The sequence below is a fragment of the Uloborus diversus genome, chromosome 4 (genome assembly GCF_026930045.1).
Source record: "Uloborus diversus isolate 005 chromosome 4, Udiv.v.3.1, whole genome shotgun sequence".
Lineage (NCBI taxonomy): Eukaryota > Metazoa > Arthropoda > Arachnida > Araneae > Uloboridae > Uloborus > Uloborus diversus.
Window position 1 is genome coordinate 93,289,375 of NC_072734.1, and position 22,109 is coordinate 93,311,483.

General features: G+C 33.6%; 1 protein-coding gene across 1 annotated transcript in view; it reads right to left on the reverse strand.

Annotated features, from left to right (window-relative positions):
- Nucleotides 1–22,109, reverse strand: part of LOC129220711 (homeobox protein DBX1-A-like) — a 131,651-nt gene that overhangs the window by 61,771 nt on the left and 47,771 nt on the right. Inside the window, exon 2 of the mRNA XM_054855141.1 lies at nucleotides 2,434–2,559. Within this exon, the coding sequence (XP_054711116.1) occupies nucleotides 2,434–2,559 (126 nt within the window). The remainder of the gene's footprint in view (nucleotides 1–2,433; nucleotides 2,560–22,109) is intronic.

The window sequence follows — 22,109 nt, forward strand, 5'->3', positions numbered from 1 at the left end:
TAAGGTAGATTAAAGAATTCAACTATCTGGAAGGAACATGAAAGAAAGTTTGAAACGCTGTAAGGCTTAATTAAAAATGATTGAATATAAAAGTCAAAAACTTTCCTTCAAATTTGAAATAAATAACATGCGTGGTTGAGTGCATATAAACCAGGCAAAATATAGAATCGTGTTATAGCTGCAGCTTAACTTTCAAAACATGGCGAAAATGGGGAAAACAGTTGTTTACTTCAAAACTGCAGGAAAATCCAGATGTCAGATTCCCTTGACCACTAGTGATCGGATCAGTTACGGCACTCCAACTGAAGTAATGGTAAATAGAGGGATAGGGGGTAGCGAAAAAAGGGGTGAGGTTGAAAAAACATCTAGGGGCAGGACAACCCTTTTTTGCAGGTGACGTATATCGCGGTTTCTTATTGAAAAGCTAATATCATTTTCCAGGCAGATGGCAGCACTTAGCCAAATTATTGCTAAATATTGTACAAACACTAAAAAAAATTATAATTTTTTTTAAAATTAGTAAGCAAAAATATTTACATTATGAAATTCTTGCTGTTATGGTTTTTTCTTTTCTTTTCTTTTTTTTCTGGCGAGAAACACTTTGCATATACTAAAGCATAATTAATTTGCGCTTATATATAAAAATATCTATACATAAAGACAGGGGCGTGCACAGGGGGGTGGGGGACACCTGTTTGCCCGGGTCCGAGCCTGAAGGGGTGCCCAAATTTTTTAATGAGGCGTGAAATATATGTAGGGACGTAGGGGTAAACAACATGGAGGAGACTCGTAAAAGTCATTTGTGACGGACCCCAAAATTTCTGCGCACGCACCTGCATAAAGCACCAAATTAAGAAAAAATATCTACGTTACGAAATTATTGTTTTTTGATGGCGAAATGCGAAATAAGTTGAAAAAAACTAACTTTACTTACGAAATAAGAAGGGATTAATATATATTTATACTTTTGTTAAAGTTATACATTTTTCAGTTTCTTCAATTTTGCGAAAAACTAACATCGAAACATTGAAAAACAAATATAAAAAGTACCCAGAATTTATTTTTGTGCCTCAAAATAAATAGAAAACAATAGTTGCTGACAATATTAAAAAACATAATAAAAGTAAAATGAACTTCACCTAACTTTTCTCAACTTAAAAAGATATACCTCTCTCTGAACTCATCCACTAAAGTATTGTTTACAGCTTATATTATTTCTTATTTTCTAGGTTAATCCGTAGTAAATAAAGAACATTTCATCGCTTACCGAGAAAAATGTCTTATATTACAGACCATCAATGCATGATTCGCTTCGAACATAGGCTCATGCAGGGGTAAGGCACCCATTTCGCATAAAATATGAGCGTTTGGGGCTGACATTTATAGACGCAAGGGTTGAGGCAAATGAAATCGAATATCATAACTCAACTGAATACCAGCATGAGGCGCTCTAGTATAGCAATTTTCTGGATCATGAATATCGAAAATATAAACAAGTATTCCGTTTTTATTCTGATATTAATCGTGTATTTCTTGCTTTTTTTCGCAACAATCATTTTTGATTTACTCATTTTTCTTCGTACAGCTTTCTGCTCTTCTTCTTAGAAAGGGCAGCTGAATGATGTCAGTATATCTTTCTTATTTTTATTACTGAAATCAGTGCTGTAGTTCAAAAGGGGGGTGGTGGAGGTGAAGGGGAAGGGAGGAAAGCCGTTTCTAGAAATATCTCATTTTAAACTGTAAAAATAATGAAAGTAATTTAAATTGGTTTTAAATCAGCTTTTCTTCTAGTGAAGCGTCAGTGATAGCTGTGTGACAGTTACATAAGGATATCCGTCACGTGATGGTCACAAATCGTCACCACAAAAATATCAACAGATTGTAGCACAGTGGATAAAATGTGACGTGTCAGTGAAAGTTGTGTGATGGTTATATAAGGAAATCTGTCACTTGATGGTCACAAATGGTCACCACAAAACTATCAACAGATTGTAGCACAGTGGATAAAATGTGACGCGTCAGTGAAAGTTGTGTGATAGTTATATAAGGAAATCTGTCACGTGATGGTCGCAAATCGTCACCACAAAAATATTCACAGATTGTAGCATCTTACGCATGTAAGCTCGTGGCGACGTCTCTAAGTGACGTCACTGGAACGTCTTCAAAATGTCATAGGATGTTTGGTCACTAATTAATTGTTGCAGCAGAGTTGCAGTCAAGTCATGCGAAACATCACAAATGTGTCACAACGTAACTCTTGTGAGCGTAGAGGTTCTGTCCCTTTGTGATTTGATGACCATTGTGACTCGCAGTGATATCGATGTATCTTTGTCGTGACTGTATGTTCTGCTATCAGGGTGGTGAATGCTTTCAGTAATAATAATTTCAGCAATAATAACAGTTTGAACTAAATTGATTGCGAAAGTTTCTTACCTGTAAAATATGGATTTCTGCAAGCGACTAGAGAATGAAGAGGAGATTCTAGGAAAGGTCTGGGGACGGGTTTGGCCACAGAAGAAGCTGCATACGTATAGGCTGGAGGACATGGTAGACCGGCACCTAAGGTTAAGAAAAGCATAGTATTTCGTAGAAATAGTAAATACATAAACAATATAGCTGCACGAAATTATTAAAATACAGTTTTGGGTTAAAAAAAGGTTGGAGATTATTTGGCAATATTGTTTCATATCGTGACATATGACCAATGCCGAATCAAACTATAAAGTTGCTGTTTCCTGAAAGAGTAAGTACCCAAATTAGATTGAAAAACTCTCACAATTTAAATTACAAGTGCTAGAACGAAAACTATATTCATATTATTTTAATGTCCTAAACAAAGTAATGCTTGGTTTTATGTATCTGATGTGTGGATTCAGAAGTTTGAAATGATAAGAACTGCTTTCAGTTTGTTCAAGAACTTTTTCAAATGAAAACCAATTGGATTTTATTAATTAAAAAGAGATTGTTAACGCCATCTATTCAAATTCAATTTCTTAATTTAACCGCAAAGTTTCATTGATTTATTTTAGGTAGATGATTTTTTTAAACTTATAATAGGCGAATAATCTTGGATTTTTTTTATTTCCAACACATTTTCTAATTTAAACAGAAGCACTTTATTCCTCATTTAAACTTTGTCGTTCAAATTCATTTTTTCCCTTTGGTGTAGATAGAGTTTATAAAATTCAACGTAAAAAAGATACTTCAGTATACAAGTATGCACCGAAATAAATAATTTTTTCACTTATTGATCGCTGTCGAAATCACCACTCGAATTAATGATCTACCTTTTTAAGAGTAAATTCTGTTAACCAACACTGTTTTCACAATAAACTAATCACTTGCCTTAAGTTTATTTCTTTGTTAATCTGTTTGGGATTGATTCGGTTCCTAACAACTAGAATCATCTCTAGTTCATCTGAATATAGGGTTAAAGTGGGAGACAATGATCTTTTCGTCATACACACGTCACACTCGAGGGCAGTCGAACAAGAACTGACACGTTAAGAAGGAAGCGTCTATGAGTAAATAAAAACAGTGAGAATTTTAGCCATTTATTTTTTAATCACTGAATCTCCGACGGTATGGCGTCTCACCTCATATGGCGTCTCACCCACTTTTACCCTAAATAAATACTTAATGGTAAACTAAACTGGGCTAACCCAGTGGTAACCCAATGGTAAACTAAATTTTTACTACATGAAAAATTCTGGTGCAAACTGCTTCTTTGCAACTTTTAGGCATTTTGGCAATTCATATAGATTCCAACGCGATTGCGAAACACTTCCGAATCCTAATAGCATGTCTATGATTTAAAGCAGCGTTTTCCAATCTTTTTTGAACCGCGGATCGGCAAGAGCCTTTGAAAAATTTCGCGGACCGGTGATGTGTTTTTCTTCTCCTTTATTTCTTTCTTTTTTTTTTTTTTGGCAAGGGAAAAAAACCTTTGCTTTTGCTGATTGTTAAAAACATGTGATTTTTTTTACAGGCCTACCAGTTTTTTCCCCTTTTTCTTTCTTTCTTTCTTTTTTTTTTTGAAAAAAAAAAAAAAAAGACTCGAGAGTCGTTAAATACTTGTGAAAAAAAATCGCGACCGTCTGAGGAATTTTTCTTAACTTTTTTACAAAACAGAATAATAAGTGAATTAATAAATATTTTTGCCGTTAGAGAACTGTTACAAGAAATATTTTAATGTTCAGAATAAGATAAGTAATTATTGTAGTAATTGTATTTATTTATATTTGTCTTTACGTTTTCACTTCTTGTTTTAATTTATACATATTTTACAATTTTGTTTTACTGTTTACCATTACTTTCTAGTTTTTCCGGGGTTATGTTTATTTTGCTTTCGTTAAATGTGATAATTAAACCGTTTCAATTTTTTCTATCAAGAAATTTCTTGCTAATTTGTTCATTAGCGGCTTCATTTTTTTCAGAACAAATTATTATTATGGGATTTCTGGAGCAATTTACTGCTCAGCTGTTTTTTCTCGAAGGGAATCTTGCAGTAAATTTCGACTCCATGTTGTGCCTTTTAAATATTTCAATATGCTGCAACATTGAAAGGGAACTTATAAAATTGAGAATACATTTCTTCGATGAAATATTCTCAATTTTATAAGTTTTCGAAAAATTGGAATTAAGAGGAAAAATGCATTTTGGGGGAAAAAACGATTCAAAGCACCTGACAAGCTATTTTTAGGTACCTGTACCAAAAATTTCGTATTTCTAGACCTTTTCATCTGGCTAGGCGACCGGCATCGTCACATACATCTACACAAATGCGCAGACAAACTCTCTGCATTATTTATAAGGAGGAGAGGTACTTAAATTATGGTGAAATATGACTCATAACTTGAATTTGTTCGGTGAAATTGCATTTAAAGCTTAAATTATTAATAATACTTGCGCTTTGAAATTCTACTTGATTATGAACTATTAATTCTTGTATTACTTGTGAAACATTTTATAGTGGTATTTTTGTTTCATTTTAACATTGAGTGGACAAAACTTAAGTACCACAAGCAATACGTTGCCGTACTTTGTGCTTAGAAATCTTGGTATACTGATTTGTTCACATGAGTTTACATTTTATAGGCGTTACCGTTAAGAAAGCTTTAGAGAAGCATTAGAAATATTTTCAGTTGGTGCTGAAACAAGTTCAGTGTATTTTAATCTTTTGGCAAGCAATTAACTTTTCAGTTCTAATCTAGGAAGAGGGATATAGTAATGAAGAGTAACTTCACGTCTCTACTTCTAAATTATTCTAATTATTCAGAAACAAATGGCACACATTTTCCTCAATGCTCGCAACATCGATTACTCCACACGCGCAAGCATGATGCAACAGCTAAGAATCTCTTCAAAGTAAGTGAAATGAAACAAAACTCTCACTCAATTTACCATCTCAAGGAAGTAAATTAGGTTTTAGCGCCACCAAGTAATTAAGTCTTCGGGGGATAAAAATAATGTTTCCCCGACTTTCTATCATCTGTGAAATATCGCGAAAATTATGTTCCTCAAAAATCCTCACATCAGCTCTTCTAAAATCACATCTCGATTGGCTATTTATTTCCCGCAAATCCCAATGAACCTTACCACAAATGATTCCCCAGCCTCTGCGAGCCCCTTAACCACCAACTCTTTCGGAAAATTTCCAATAACGCCGAGGGGCATTTATAAACTTTAAAACAACCCGATCTAGAAACGGAATGGAACATCGGGCATTAATATATATACGTGTGTGTGTGTATGCAAGGATAAGACAGCAAGCAAAGCCAATTTATCGCCTTCAAAACTGCGCCAAAATTATTGCGCAAGTGTGGCGTGTCAATAATTTCTGCGGTTTATAACGCCGAAGGGGGACCAACTTTTAAAGAACGAGCGTTTATTTCGTGAATTCCTCTAATTACTGGTAGCGGTTCCTAATTGGTTAGTTGCTTTTGCCCCCTTTCCCCTCGGGTCGTCTCGAGCTATGTAAATGAGGCGCGGCCTTTTTCCGTGACTAATTGTTAATTAGCGTACGCATGCAGGACCGATTAATTACACAGTGATTATTTAGTTAACAAAGATTGCGCTCCCGCCCGCAAACCTCTTCGTAAGGGAAGCGAGCGAATTTTATTGATTGGCTGAAAGAGTTCCTGACTTCTGTTTCCAAAACGTTATCAATCCATGCCGAACGGGGACTATAGAGGGACTTTCCCTTTATTGAAGAAGACGTTAAATGACCCTGAATTTCGTGCCTAAGCAAGACTAGAGAGGGCTCATTTTTGAGGAGATTATCATGACATGTTGAAATAAATTTCCTTATTAAAACAAAGACGTACAGCGGTTCTGGGATCAACGTGAAACGTGAACTGTTAAGAGATTTTTACAAGAAAAGAAACTCAATGACTCAAAAATTACGCTTAACAGGTTTTATGTCGATGAAACGCTTGTGAAGGCTTTTTTTTAAAAAAAATATTGTCCTGATAGACTGAAATTTAACTAGAAGACTACTAAAAATTAAAGCAAGTTTTTTTTTTTTTTTTTGCTTCATCAAAGACAAAGGATTAGAACATATTTATTTAAAATCTCAAACTGCGTTATAAAAACATGAATGATTTTTGCAGTGGTTCCGAACGTAATTACTATTTGCTTAACCAAAAGCACCAAAAATTTCATAAAAATTTAATGAAGGAACGGATTCTTAAAGGTGGGTTTTGTGTAAAATTAACTGTAAACAAATAATATTTTTGCATAAAATAAAATTATTCCATACATAAATATTCTTTGCAATAAAAAACAATCACAGCCAATTCGGTTAAAAAATGTTTTCTCTTTATTGCAATTGAAAATATTTCTGCTTCTATTTTTCTTAGAATTAATTAAAAATGCGTTAGTTATTTTAGTCTTGCTTATCTTATTAAGATGTTTGTACTGTGATAAAATAAAGATCAGATAGTAATTTTGCAAAGGCAGGATAAAGCTTTGATATCCTAAGTTCCTTGATCAAGAGTTTCCTTCGAGAAATTGGTAAGCTCAAAGTGTTCCCTAATACGTAAAAGGTTGAAAGCCACTGATTCTGAGCGAAATCCTATAAACCTCATTTTTAAGCATTATAGAATTGGTTTAATTTCTTGTTTTTCAAATGAATTTCTTTTTTCTTTTAAATATACATTTGAAAATACATATTCCTAGGATGCTCAAAACAGTTTCTAAAAAACTATTGCATCGTGTTTCGTTTAACATTATGATTATATAAATGGTATTTTTAAAATAATTAAGTAACCTCTTACCAGAAAAGGCATAACTCGTCTTGTAGTCCCCTTTTACAGAGAAATATTGAAATTTCGGATGTTCTGAAAGAAACAAAAACACGAGAAATGACGTCCAATGTAAAACATTCAATCACATTTCATATTTTATTTTTTTCAATAAATATTTTATTTATATTTATTTGATTATAATATGGTTTTTCATAAAAATATTCATAAGATCTTTCAAACGTGTTCGTTGATTTCGATTACATCTTTATCTAATTTTCTCAAAAGTGCAATAAAAAGTATGCGTCTGTACTAAAATAACTCATAGCTGCTGAAAACGTCTGCACCAGTCTGAAGCTATTTTGATATTTTGTTCTAAACATTTAGAGATTACTTAAAGAACTCGTAATTAAGTATCAATCATTATGTAAAAACCAATATTGGTTTTCTTATTTAGAAAGCTTACGTATTAACCATCGAAAATAAAACCTAAAATGTTAATGATGTTGTAAAATAAACCTTAAAAGGGGGAACAAAGAAGTTTGAAACCTAATCTTAAGATTCAAAATGATACCATGCAGTTTCCAAAACTGATTCATAAGTACTTAAAATGCAGACACCCATTCGTCTTTTCTTATCAGTTCGCAATTTTTATCATAATTTAAGCATTCGTGAGTGCACCAATCAAATGTGTCGAGACTTTTGCATAGTACAATCGTCGCCTCAGAGCAACACTAAGACATCTTATCCCGGGAATAAGACATCCTACTGTTGCTCCAAGGCGACGATATACAAAATCGAACTTTCAAGAGTCAGATTTTAACAAATGTAAGATAGTTCAACAAGGGAAATTTCGGAAGTTTTTGGAAAAATGCATTTTAAGTAAGTTACTTTTCTAGAGATGAAAAATTGCATGACAAATTAATTTTCCTTATCAATGGGCAAACTATTGTGCATACATTTCAAAGCTTAAATCATGTAAGTGTTCCTAAATTACAAGGACCTGCTTTATCAATAGATAAAGATGCGAACTATAAGATGTCATAATTTGACTTTCATAACTGTAACTCCGATGGACGACAGATTAAACGAATTCATTTATTGAAATAGAGGTGAGAAAAGACGGCTTGCTTCACCAGTACCATACTGCGATAATTATCGATCATGTGACCAATAGAAGAATCTCCCCCCCCCCCCCTCCACCCAAGAAGAAATGATTTTTCTCAAGGCTAGGCGTCCTGTTAACAGAGCCAGTTTACAATGAAGAAAGAAATGAACCAAGAATTAAATATTTTTAAAATTAATTTAAAAGAATAGTCACTTAAAAAATCATAAAATAAACATAAAAATAATTTATGAAGATTAAAAGTAAAATTTATAAATAAATGAATAACACTATCCGTAATCTTTAAGACCAATGAATTTGTAATGCAAAATCAGAGTAGTACAGTTTTAGATTTCCGCTTAAGCTATGCTATTTTTTTGAATATTGTAAATGCTGCTTTTTGGGTTCTGCATTTTTCGGGACGTGACCCATTTCAGTAGGGCCGACGAGAGGCCATGTCAGCCTAGTCGGAAGCTAGGAGCTCGACCCTTATTTGGGCCCGGCTCGGAATAATATGTTTTATGAGTTAAATTGGGGGAGGAGGACCTGGCGGCTAAACATACAAGGAACCTGTCATGGCGCTCGGCGCCCCTGCATGTCCGTTTTGCTCCGTGTGCCCATGCCTTAGACAGGCTCTAATGTGTACTCAAGGATTTTTTTGAACTAAAAAACATTACAATGAAAACACATTTTAAAAGGGTCATTAATTACAAAAAAAGAGAGAGAGAAATCCTAATTTTCTACAAGCGCATTCCAAGCTTTAAAAACATATTTCTTCAGCATCAAATTAATTCAGGAACCTTCAGAAAGACAAATTAAGTAAAGGGCATTGCTGTAAGAACATGATAAATATGATTTAAAATTCATTTCCCGGCTACAGATTGGATTACGCCTCTAATCTGTCGTATCCGATTACACATATTGAGCGACTCTTTGAATATTCATTGCACATTACGGCCCGAGACCTTATCTTATTCGCATCGGAACCATCAATTACCGCGGAACGTGTGTTTAAAGAAACAGCATTCCACGATGCATTCCATTAGGGCTTTCTTTGGGACTTGGCGGGTATTTGTCTCGATCTTCGGATAAAGGGGCGGATTTGTTTAAAAGTGAGCTCTTCATCACAATCTGTCTCAGACCTCGTTTCAGTCACTGGGCTCCACCTCCAAGGAACACTGTCCCACATGAAAAGAGAAGGGATCGTCTTTAGAACGTCTTCATCAAGCTGGAAATCAGATGTTCTTATTAACGAGAAACACGCCCTTGGCAATACTTGATAGAATAAGATTTCGTTCCGAGTCGCTCGCTTCGTAGGTTCAAAAAGGGGGAAAGAAGTTTTATATTACATCATCTCTGGAACTTTTCTCGTCTTCCTTCATCCAAGCAACTTTGTTTTTATGTCGTGGGAAAGGTATGGCAATGTGAAACCGTAAGGGTGGCATTTTTTATTGTACTGATTTTTAGGAGTATTCAATAGGCTAAGTACATACATTATAATCCATTTCAGTATACTTAGTTTCTCGTATTATCAGTTACTTATTAAGCGGTGATTTTCTTACCCATTTAGGTGGTGCCCAGTACTGTAGTTGGGTAGGAGTTATGCCGTCCCCTGAATTTTTTTTCAGTTGAAAAATAATATAAATGATCAATTGATTTCAAACCACCTATTATTTCGATGAGTCTCCTAGACCTTAAGATGAGTTAACATAAATTTTTTTTTTCTAACTACAGCACTGGTGTAGTAACGGTATTGTCTATTTAGCTTCGTAATTGAATCCTGTAAACACTCGGTGCTTGCAGAGAAAGTCTTGTCGACACTAGCACAGCCAGAACTTGCGTCATATTAATTGTTCTTCCTTTTATATATAATGCCGTACTAAGATTGGCAATATGGTTTAAAAACAAGGACTTTGAGGGGGGGTCGACCTCCTAAATCTCCGTTCCCTGATCGCCTGCTTGCTACTATTTAGTTTTGGAAGAAACCATGCGACTTAGTATTTAATTCTCATACAATTGAGTGTTGTTGATATCTAGGTCTTGTGCTCTAAATAGCCAGTGGGGCAGTCTAAGGAGTCGCAGGGGGACGGTGTTCCTTCATTTTTAAGTTTCTTCTACAGTTTCTCCTCACTTCTTAATTTCGATGTCTTTTTAATTTCCCTTTTAATAACCCTAATGCTTTCATCTCTAAGTGTACACCTATCATTTTAATTTCATTAACCCTTATGCTTTCATCTCTAAGTGTACACCCATCATTTTAATTTCATTAACCCTTATGCTTTCATCTCTAAGTGTAACCCCATCTTTTTAGCCACAACTACACCATTGCATACAACTGAATGAACTCTGATAGGAGCAAGCGTTTCGCTTTTACTCGTATTCTAAATTTGAATCTACTCGGAGTCATATTTTGCAGTTAGTGTACTGCTTCTAAAAATTTGGGGGTTGCAATGAATCACATTTTGGAAAACCGACGTGCGTACAAAGTAAAAGATTACCTTATTTATTAATATTTTTCTGGTAAAATGCTTTAAGGTCAATGGGTAACACATTACACTGATATTACATTCAGGAAAAAAAAAGCGAGCAATGGAGCATTTTTTTCTTTCAGTTTATCGTATTTTAGTCAATTTTCTAATAAAAACTCAACAGCAGTATCTGTTCAAATAACTTTCAATTTTCTTTTTCACACTATTTACGTACTAAGTAAAATTTTCAAATTTTTCGATATTTAGAGATTTTCTCACACGTCTCGTGTCTCTAGAAACGAGGAAACAATGTAAAAACATAGGAACCAGGAAAAGTTTTAGGATCCAGATAAAATATTTCTCTGAGTTTAGAGGACATTTCAGTAAAATGACTTCTGAAAGATTTAGTCCCCAAGATATTTTTTTAGTCGCCTGCCTCTTGTCGGACTCGCTCATGTTTACATCAAGGTTTACGCTTTCATAGCAGATTAGGGATTATTAGGGATTCTATGAAAGATCATTAGCTTAGGCACAGACAAAATTGCATTTCCCCTCACCGAACACCGCAGCAATTAATCAAACTACGTGAGAGGCTCATTTCTTCACTACCACTTGTATGTCGTTCCAATCACGTTAAAATCCACATCACGTGATCTCGAGCGTCACATGATTGATGAGCGCCCCCTGTCGGTTGTTATTTATTATAGCTCGTTCTTCCTTTCTTGCAATCTATTTTTTCTTATCACTTCTTTTTTTTCTCTTTTTCCTATCCTTCGAATTTACTTGAAAAAAGTTGACTTTGACTTTCTAATAAATTCGAGAATCACTTACTAAGTTTATGGCGCAGCATGTTTTTTTGAACAGCGTTTAATTTTCTGGGTGCACGAAATTTATGATGAATGGTCAACGAGAATTGGTTTTTATTAAATATATATTATTTATTTTTCCCTACATGCATTACATTTATGAATGCGCGGGTGATTAATTTTTATATAGCTCCTGCCGGCAGTTGCTGAATGTTTATGCTTTGTCATTTATTTAAGCAATAACAGTTAGAAATGTCGCAACTTAGCGGCCGTCACTTAATTGAAAGGTTGAGAGCTATTTATCAACGCCAAACGCCTTGTCGTCACAAGCATCGGTCGTCTGTTTTCACTCTTAAAATTTCCAGAATTGAGGTACGGCACAAGAAAACACACATGTACTCTCATTAACGTGTTAATTGATTTTTATACAGAGTTTGGTTTTGGTAGGAAAAATTCGATTTAAGCAGTAGCGTAGAGAGGGGGGATTGGGGAGGTATATAAACTTTATCATGAAGAAACAAAATTTATCAAAGTACAGTGTCAAACAAAATATTTCCTTGCAGAAACGTATCACTTCTATGTGTGTCTATCAGTGGCGCAGCGAATGGGGGAAGGGGGGAACACCCCCCAGAGCCATTGGTTTTAACATAAAGGTAAATTCTAATACAGTAGCTTATGAATAAGAAAGGGCTGTTTTGATCAAAAAAAAAAAAAAACCCTTCAGAAGGTATTTTTGATTTAAAAAAAAGTCCCTTCAGAATATATTTTTGATTGAAAAAACTCTCCAGAATGTATTTTTGATCCAAAAAAAAAAAAAAAAAGAAGAAGAAGAAGAAGAAACCCTTCAGAAGGTATTTCTGGCTGCGCTAATGGTGTCTACCGTTCTAATTACATATCTATGCATATGTCATTTATAGCTCTATTTATATCTATTTATTTATTCTTCTCCTTTTAGAAATACATAAATACCTTTGTGCAGGGAGAAAGGAAATCAACAACGTTTTATCACACAAAATGAGCAAATTACTGCATATTACAAGTGTTTCTGGGTTTCACGAAACCCTTTTTCAATGCAAAGTAGTGAGCTTTTGGATGGATGATGTAAATACATCGAGAATGAACAACCGACAGCTTAAATAGCAATAAAATATAAGGTACTTTTTTTTAATTCTAAAGCCTATTTCTATAAGCTTAGTTTGCTTTAAAAAGTATGAAATAATATAAGTATGTGATTTCTTGATTAAAACAGTGAAAAATTGCAGTTGGTCTTAATATCTTTATATTTAGAGTAATTCTAAGGCAGTCAATAAAATTTAAATTAAATATTGAGTTAAAAGGAAATAGGCGGTATGCAACAGATTTTAATGAATAGCTTTTACTACAGTCTCTATTTTTTCTTCTCTCAATTTTTAATTTATATTTTACTGGCTGCTTTATAATTACTCTAAATATAAAGTTATTAAGATCAACTGTAATTTAAAAAAATCATATACTTATTTTATTTCACACTTTTTAGCGCGAACTGTAAGCGTATAGAAATAGGCTTTAGAATTAAAAAACATTTTTTATATTTTATTTTAAAGTTTGAATATGTTCTTGTTAGCTATCCTTATTAAGAAAAAAAAGAAAAAAAAAACAGGTATGGACTTTCATTTTAATTTAAATGTGTAGCGTATAAAGAAAGAATTAACTTCTTTTCTCTCATTAATCTTTTTTCAGTATTGCTGGTTTATATGCTCGAATTTAAAAGCAATTTTGTTCAAGTGTAGTGAAAAAAAGAAAGCTTTTAAAAGTGCCCACATCAACTCGCACATGATTAAAACTCATTTGTTAAATTTATTGACAGTTAATTTTTTCATTGTCTCTGGCAACAATTCAAAACGGAAGCAAAACGCAGGATTGTGACAGATAATGTAAGCTAAGAAATATTCTTTAATAAAAATAGGAAATTGAAAAAACGAACAAGACAAAATCGAACTCAGTGCTGAAATTTATTACATGATTCCCTTCGAGAAAAAATCTATAAGCAATACATTTCTCAAAACATACCGTACTAATAAATTTTGCTGACAAACTGAAACAGCTAATCAATAAATTTCATGTTAGAAAAAATTGTAACGATTTAATTGTTACATTTAGCAAAAAGCGGAATGAACATAATACAGAAAAGACTTGAAAAATATTGGGAAAACAGCAAAATGAATTTACAAAATATCTATGTATTTTTATTTATATTTCTATACGTTTATATCCATCTATCTATACTGTAAGAAAATTCTGAAACATCACAATATTTCCGATAAACGTTCCGGAATTTGACGGGTTTCCACCAGTTTCCTGTGAAAAAAAGAGATATTTGTGAACCCGTTTTCTGAATCGCTACAAGTTTCACTAATGCAGGTCTTATACTGCTGTGAGAAACATTTCTAGCTACCAGTATGAAACTTCTTTATTAGGTGTTTCGCCTTCAGAAATGTTACAGCTATTCTAGATTGACTGAGTGAGAAGCAAAGAGACGTAAGTACCAAAATAAAGATTCAGAGACAACCAATACTAATGGTAGGAGATCCTCTCCTCTGTTTTGAGGCAAAAGATAATACTAACTAGTAACACTAGTAGGTGCTACTGTACAGCACAATTTAGGAAAAAAATCAATGAAATCCTATCTAGTAACTGAACTTTGAATGCGTAAAACCCAAAACTTCAAAATTCTAACTTACATCCCTTTGCTTTTCATTGTCTCATTTCAACTTTTTAGAAATTTTTAGATCGTCGATATCAGATAATTTTCAATTTTTTTTCCTTTTGTTTCATTTCCAAAACACGTCGGCATGAGTCGTAACTAAAATTTTGATCGGTTTAAAACTGTTTTGACGATCTAACATTGGTGCACCGTAGTTTGCATCTAGAAATTCGTTACCTACCATTAACCTGCGTATATGCCTTCTCAATTATCCTTCAATCCCTTTCATTCCGAAATCTAGTGAACGCTTTACGTGCCCGGGAGTTAATCTGGAAATTAATTGCCGCAGAGGAGACTGACTAAGGGGCACTACGCTCGTCCCCTTTTATGGTGCGTCAGCTGGTCCCTTTAAACAGTCATCAGGGGCTTGATTTGTGGCACCAATGAGCGTGCAAGCGGACAGAGAGCGAGAGATTATTTAGTGCGTTGCCTGGGCTGGAATGAAAAGCAGGATTTAATAACGATACCTATGGTGACAATCATGGAGGCCGGCAGATTGCACTGCCGTCCGGGCTGCCCGGATTTTGCATATAAGCCCGTGTGTGGTGGTGGAAGGAGAGGGGGAGGGATGGCACGGATGACCGATCGTAAAAGGGGCATTCCGATGGATCGCCTGGGATTTATGGGCTAGATGGGAAGTGAAGTTAGTTAAGAAATAAATTGGGGCTTCACTGCGTCCTCATGTCTGCCGCAGACCTTTAATTTACATATGACGAGAGCAGGTCTTTAAGACGAAGGGCGTAAAACAGCAGATGACCATAAAATTGTCTTGGAGAGGGAATAACTAATGTTAATTATAGAATCCTTTTACATTTCAATGGACGAAATGAAGCCTTAACCGAACTCTCATGTCATCAGCAATCTTTAACCTCAAATGTGACAGCAACAGATCTTGTAGATGAAGGGCACAAATCAGCAGATGACCATAAAATTGTCTCAGAGAAGGAACAGAAGGATAAAAAAGCATTTTATAGAATCATTTTATATTTCAATGAAAAAGCCTTAACCAGACTCTTATGTCAACAGCAGACGTTTTACCTCAAACGTGACAACAGCAGATCTTGCAGCTGAAGGGCGCAAAACAGCAGATGACCACAAAATTGTCTTGTAGAAGGATCAGAAGAATAAAAAAGCTAACTTTATAGAATCATTTTACATTTTAATGGATGAAATGAAGCCTTTACTGGACTCTTATGCCAGCAGCAGACTTTTACCTCAAACGTGACAACAACAGATCTTGTAGATTAAGGGCACAAACAGCAGATGACTATAAAATTGTCTTGGAGAAAGAACAGAAGGATAAAAAGGATAATTACGGAATCATCATGCGTTTTAATGGATAAAATTAAGCCTTTACTGGCCATTTTCCCCTTTAATTTCGCTGTAAATGGGCATAATTGTGTAATACTCTTACAATTTTTACTGGAATAAACCAGTACAGTAAAAAAAAGTTTAACACTGTTTCAAAGTTTTAAAATTACTGTGGATATCTTTTTTTTAAAACTATTAATTAAAAATTTTTATGCTTGTTTGCTTATTGAAGCTAAAGGTGTAAAATTCAATTGGAGTGAAATATGAAGTAATTTTTTAAAAATTAGAAACTGAAAATTTTTTTTAGGACAAGTAACAAATTTCAAACCGCTCCATGCGTTGAATTTTTTTTTAAACATTGCATTTCCATATTTGCTCTACATTTAGACAAGACTACATGAATTTATGCAGTAATTATAATGCTTCACATGGTTATTTACAGAACATGGCTAAAAACGAAGTTTTGTGTGGAATTTTTAGTAAAGACAAGCGATTTTAAAAGTAATTTGAAAAATTCCACTACCTTTTTTCACCCAAATTTTATTCCCAAAATCAATAAAAAAACCTTTAACTTGATATGACTGTTCTTTTTCATGAATCAAATAAAATCGTGACGCATTGAGCATTTTCAATTTGTGTTCCTACGCAAAGTTACTGGACGATGGTTAAATGTTATAATTTTGAAATTTTACAAATCATGTATCAAACTAAAAGATCATGTTCAAGATATTAAATTATTTTTTGGCACTTTATATCAGAACGCCAATTTTTGCCTCTTATTGTAATATATAAAATTCTGCTTCTATACAAGTGCGATTTTTTTTTTTTGTTACAGATAGCAAATTCGGCCCTCATAATGTACGAAGTCAATTCTTGCAACTTTGAAACATATAAATGTGTAGCGTCATTTTGATTCGTTATTAAGCAGTATTCGCAAAGGTAATCATTTTACGTTTTGAAATGTAGAAGGGCGGGAGAGGGGGAAGAAATGGGGGGGGGGGGACCTCTGCAAAATGCTGTTGAGGATTTAGTTATATAAGTGTGATTCTAAAAGTAGGACATGTTTTCAAAAAAAAAAAAAACTTAAAAAAGAAAAAACAATTCTAAGTAAAATTGCTGAAAAATAGGATGTTTTTTTAATCTAAGATTTAATTCTCTCATGAATTGATTGGAAAAACAATCTCTTTAAACTCCTTCAGACAAAGAATGCACTCTTTTCACTGTAAATATCATTCCAATATTTCAAAAATGTAGACACTGTACAAGAAATAGATGCTTTGGACATCCATGATAATGACATTTCAAACATTTGTTCTGTTGTTTTAAAGTGTCTTTAGTTGAAAAGTTAGGTTTTTTTTATTCAAATAAAGAGCAACGAAAAATCAAGCATATTGGAAATTAAAATAATTCGAGAAAGTCTGCCAAATTTTTTTTTTGAATATTTAAGGACAAAAATGCACCCCTATTTTGAGAATTACCCATAAAGATGAGGTTTCGCATCATCTCTTTCATTTAAAACTGTACCTCCGAAATAAAATTATCTTTCCAAGCATGATTGTTCCGTTATGGCATAGCGTCATTTGGAAACGCTCTTTGAAGCATCCTCCCTATAAATCAAAGCCCGCCTTCCGCGCAAACACTTCCGAAAAGCCCCCACATTCCATCAGATCATGATTCATTAAAACATTAGGCGTCTTTTAATTCTCGCAGAAAAGCACATTATCACCCCTAATCAGCCATCACAAAAGGCATTAAGCCGAGGAACAGATTCTAACCGAATCTGAAGCACTGGTGGAGGAATATTTCTCCTCCAGCACACACACACACATCCTCGCTTTTCAATTCTCAACCGCCTGGTCCAATGATCACCAAATCCCAGACAAAGCCGAGCAACGCGACATTATAATAACCTCTAATTACATTCGTAATTACAAGACGATACCGAGGAGATTGCCAGGGATTCGTCTTTTGTCTAAGATTCTCTTTTCACGTAGTGTCTTCGCCCACCCCTTTTCTACTTCTCTTCCGAACACCACTTCTCTTTTCTCTTCTTCCCCCTTTTCTGGGGTTGTCTTAAGAAGTAATTCAACGGTAAGGAAGTGAATACAAATATCGCAGTTAATGCAGGACTCGCTGCATATCTGGGCGTTTATTTAGTTAATACGAGCGATGGAAGTGTCTGACAGGGATGGTGCGGAGGAAGGATGCGGAAAGCTCTTTTGTGAAATTCGAATATAGATGTAGCTCTTGAATAAAGCTTATTGGCTGAATCTGCCGACTAATTATGTGGGACTATGCACTCTCTGAAAAGATATTGGTTATAATCGAGGTGGAACGTAATTAGAATGGATTGTGATCAATAACTATTATCATCATGAGAAACCAGAGTGTGCTAGATAGCAGTGTGCTTCATGTTGGTTATGGGAGTATTGTTGTAGTTAGTCGGAACTGAATTTCAATGTATAGGGAGTAATTGCAATTGTATTTGTGATGCTCAGGAGGTCTAATATTACAGGCAGAGTACAATATAGCAGTAGTTATTGAAAACATGATTATCAATCTATGTAAAAGTTTGTGGAGGGTGTTCGAAAATGAACATTGTCTTAAAAACCATGATGGTAGTATGAATTTAAGTTTTATACTCCCTCCGTCACAAGTTTATTTTATTTTTTTTTAATTACAAATGCGGAACGCTTAAACAAACACAATTCTATAGAAAAAACTGCAAAACAACAGAAAATAATTATACAAAAGTACAACTAAAAAGAATGGAAGCAATTAGAGAGTAAAATAAACAAAATAAAAGTTCTTTAGCCTCTCGATAACGGGAGTAAATAGAAATTTCCTTCAAGGCTGGGCACAGAAGAAGGTGGTTCGCAGTCGTCAAAGCGTCTCTGCCACAGAGGGAACAAGCAAGGCTGTTGACGTTTCGAAAAAGATGAAGGTGAGCATAGAGACAATCGTGCATGGTAGTCAATCGAAAAGCAGCAAGTTAGTTGCTACATTTGAATAGTTTTGCTCTGATTATTGATACTGATGATTTTGTGCTTCTGTTTCAATATTTTTTTTGAGATTTCAGGGGGCTATTCTATTAATTTGACAACATTTACCTACCAAGCATTCCCTCCTTGCTTAATGAAATTAGTACCAATTTATTTTAAAAAGTCGTACTTTTAAGCCACTCCCTATTTTGTACAAACTTTACCATCAGTATACCTGAAAAATCGGTTTGATATCTGATAGTTCACGACTTATTACCTAGAATATAGTTCGACGCTATTACAGGTGCGAGCGTCGTTCCCAGAATGAGGCGTGGCGTATCTTAAGGCTTAAGAGTGCAAGTAATAGATGTGTGTTTTAAATTTGGCACTGATTTAAGGAGGGAAGAAGAAATGTTTGGTAAGAAGATACAGTGCAGCACCGTTTATGCATATCTCTTTTGTACGTCCTATTATACGTTTTTTTTTGTGCATACCCCTTTTTTTTCATGTAGTCACTTCAAAAACGAATAAACGGTGCTTCATTGTATTGCTTATTGATAGATTCGGGCCCTGAAATTTGAAAAGTGATTAAATAAAATCATCAGTATCAATATTTAGTACAAAAACATTCAAAGTTATCAACTAATTTGGGACAAAATTTTTAACCTAAATGGAGCGACTATTTGTGGACTGTGGGATTAACATATTTCATCAAATACTTTATTAATTGCAATTATTACTTCAACATAATATACACCATATAAGTTGTAATGAGCATAAAACGCATTAAGGTCAAAAAACAACTTCTTTGTTGTTGCTAGAAAAAAATATCTCAAAACAAGTTCATAGGGAATACTACTTCGAAGAAAAAAACTGATCAATCTAATCTAAAACCAATGACTTGCATATATAATTTTGAAAATAAAGTGAGTGAGTTAAACAAGCAAATAATTTTCAAAAAGAAATAGATATATGCCTATTGAGGACATTATATAGCTATTTCTCTTTTAAAAATTTCTGTAATATAAATTCAGAATGCGTATAATATATTAAGGAAATGAAATGATGAAAACAGTAAAAATAGCTGGATATAGAAAGCAGAAGATTTCTGGATTGTTTCCAGGCCAAATTCTTTATTCAGTGCCATTTTTTTTTTTTTTTTTTTTTTTGTTAAAACTGATCAGTATGAAAACGAAATTTTTACATCTAGCTGAGAATATGAAAGTCTTTATATGAACTTGAGACAATTCTTTAATCATTTTCAACAAAGTTTTAAAAATAAATAATCATCTTAACTAACAACGTCTTCAAAGATTTCATGCTTAAGTCAGTGTTTTTTGAGGAACGACAACGCGTTTATTGTTCCGAACTGAGATAATGTCAAAATATTATTATTCAGACTGTATTTATCTTCAAACTTTTTATTTTGACCCTTACAGTGCTAGCCAAATTAATAGACTAAGACTGTTTTAAAAGCAAATTCTTTATTGATTACATAACTATAGACACATTAACGAAAAGTGAAATATTTATCTAATATTTAGTATGCATTCCCTTGTTCTTGATGAGCATTTAAGTTTTTTTGGCATACTTTTCACAAGGTTTACTCCATTTCTTAACTTTTTAAAAAAGGAGGTAAAATATTGTTTATACTCACTACTCACTATATATTATATATACTCACTTACACACACTCACTAATTACCTAAAACTAACTTTAAATATAACAGTTAACACTAATAAAAAGAACTAATGAACTGTTTAAGCTGATTGAGGTTATGTTCCTGGTAGATAGATAAACAAAGAACATAAACAAAGCAGACAGTACTGCCACCTGCAAACATTAAATTATGCTAAAATAACGTAATAATCAGTGTACAGTATGTACTGTACTTTAACAGTAAAATAAATAGTATTTTAGCACAAATAATATACAGAAAAAAAAACTCTTTAATCTAATAATTTGGCCAGCACTGTACATCCCTTTGCTTCCGGAAGTTTCATTTATTTGCTTCATTTTAGTTTCTGAAACTTTTCTGCACCATAATAATGTTTCGTGCTTTTGTTCGAAGAGTGACTTTAATGGGACCCTCTGTATTTCGATTTTGAGACAAAGTAAACAAACCGAATTGTTCTGTGCAAACTTTCGTTGAACCAATTTTGGAGTGACGTTCGCTATCCCTCATATTTGGAAAGAGGTGATATTAGTCGTATTAGACCGAATAGATTACTTCTGTTGTATTGGAGAGCTGCGTAGGTACTAGACATCTTATGTTACTTCAGGAAATGTTGGAAAAATGAGAATCATAGTGCGAACTTAATTGAACATTGCTTTTATGATAATGAGGCCGTCTCCGAAATTGTAAAAGTGCTTTTTTCTGAAAGACCATGTTTAAAAACATACGATCCGACCATTTTTTAAATAATTTGACAAAGTTTAATATTTCTAAAACGTTATTTTAATCGGTGCGCAGATTCAATTTCATTTTTTACGCTTCTGCACATGACATCATAAGTGATGCAATGCCATTCTCTGATGCCATTAGCGGAGAGCGCAATATTTAATTCGCTTCGTTACTCATATGTAGTGGCAACGATATGGTTGATAGCAAGCGTAGAGCGCAACATTGAATTCGCTTTTAAATTATCATTTCCTTGAAACGAGGTAAACAGCAAGCGTCAACATTCAGCGCGCCAGTGGAGTAGCGCCAAAGTACATCACTTGTGACGTCACAAAGACCACGCCTTATCTAAAAAATCAGACATTTAAAAAAATTAATTAAAAATTAAACGTTTTGAAAATAAAAGATTTTCCTCACTCCATGTTTTTTTTCTTTTGCTCATTCTATCAATTTCAGTAACTAAATGTAGTACTTACGTTTGACTGATGGAAACAACACCATTAGTGTAACTATTAGTGTAGTTTTTTTTTGTACGAAAATTACATTATTTATAATGTAAATGATGTTTCAATATAGGGAAGATTAAGAAGGAAATATTTATACTTAAACTTAAATTAACCGCTTTAGTTTTCATTAAGCAATAAATTTTATTATTATTATTATATATAGAGTTGTTTCACGAACAATTCAAAAAATATCAAGGGGACATTAAGGGAAATAAAATAATCGAAAAAAGGAGAATAAAAAGTCAATTATTGTTTGATGAAGAATGAAAAGGCCCTTAAAGCGGATTTCGAAGAAAAAGACTCAAAGCAAAAAATAGAAACCGTTTTTAAAAGAAGATAACAAGTCATATTATTTTAATGGAACATTTAATGTTATTACAATGAGAGCAGATGATATTAAAATATCCGGATAATAATGATGTTCTGAGGGTGAAAAGGAAAATATAATGATAACAAACAGAAAAAATGGGGGAGGGAGAGCATCGTCAAGTTCTTCAGATTTAAATCGCTTCATTTCTTCGAAAGAAAAAAAAATATTTAAAT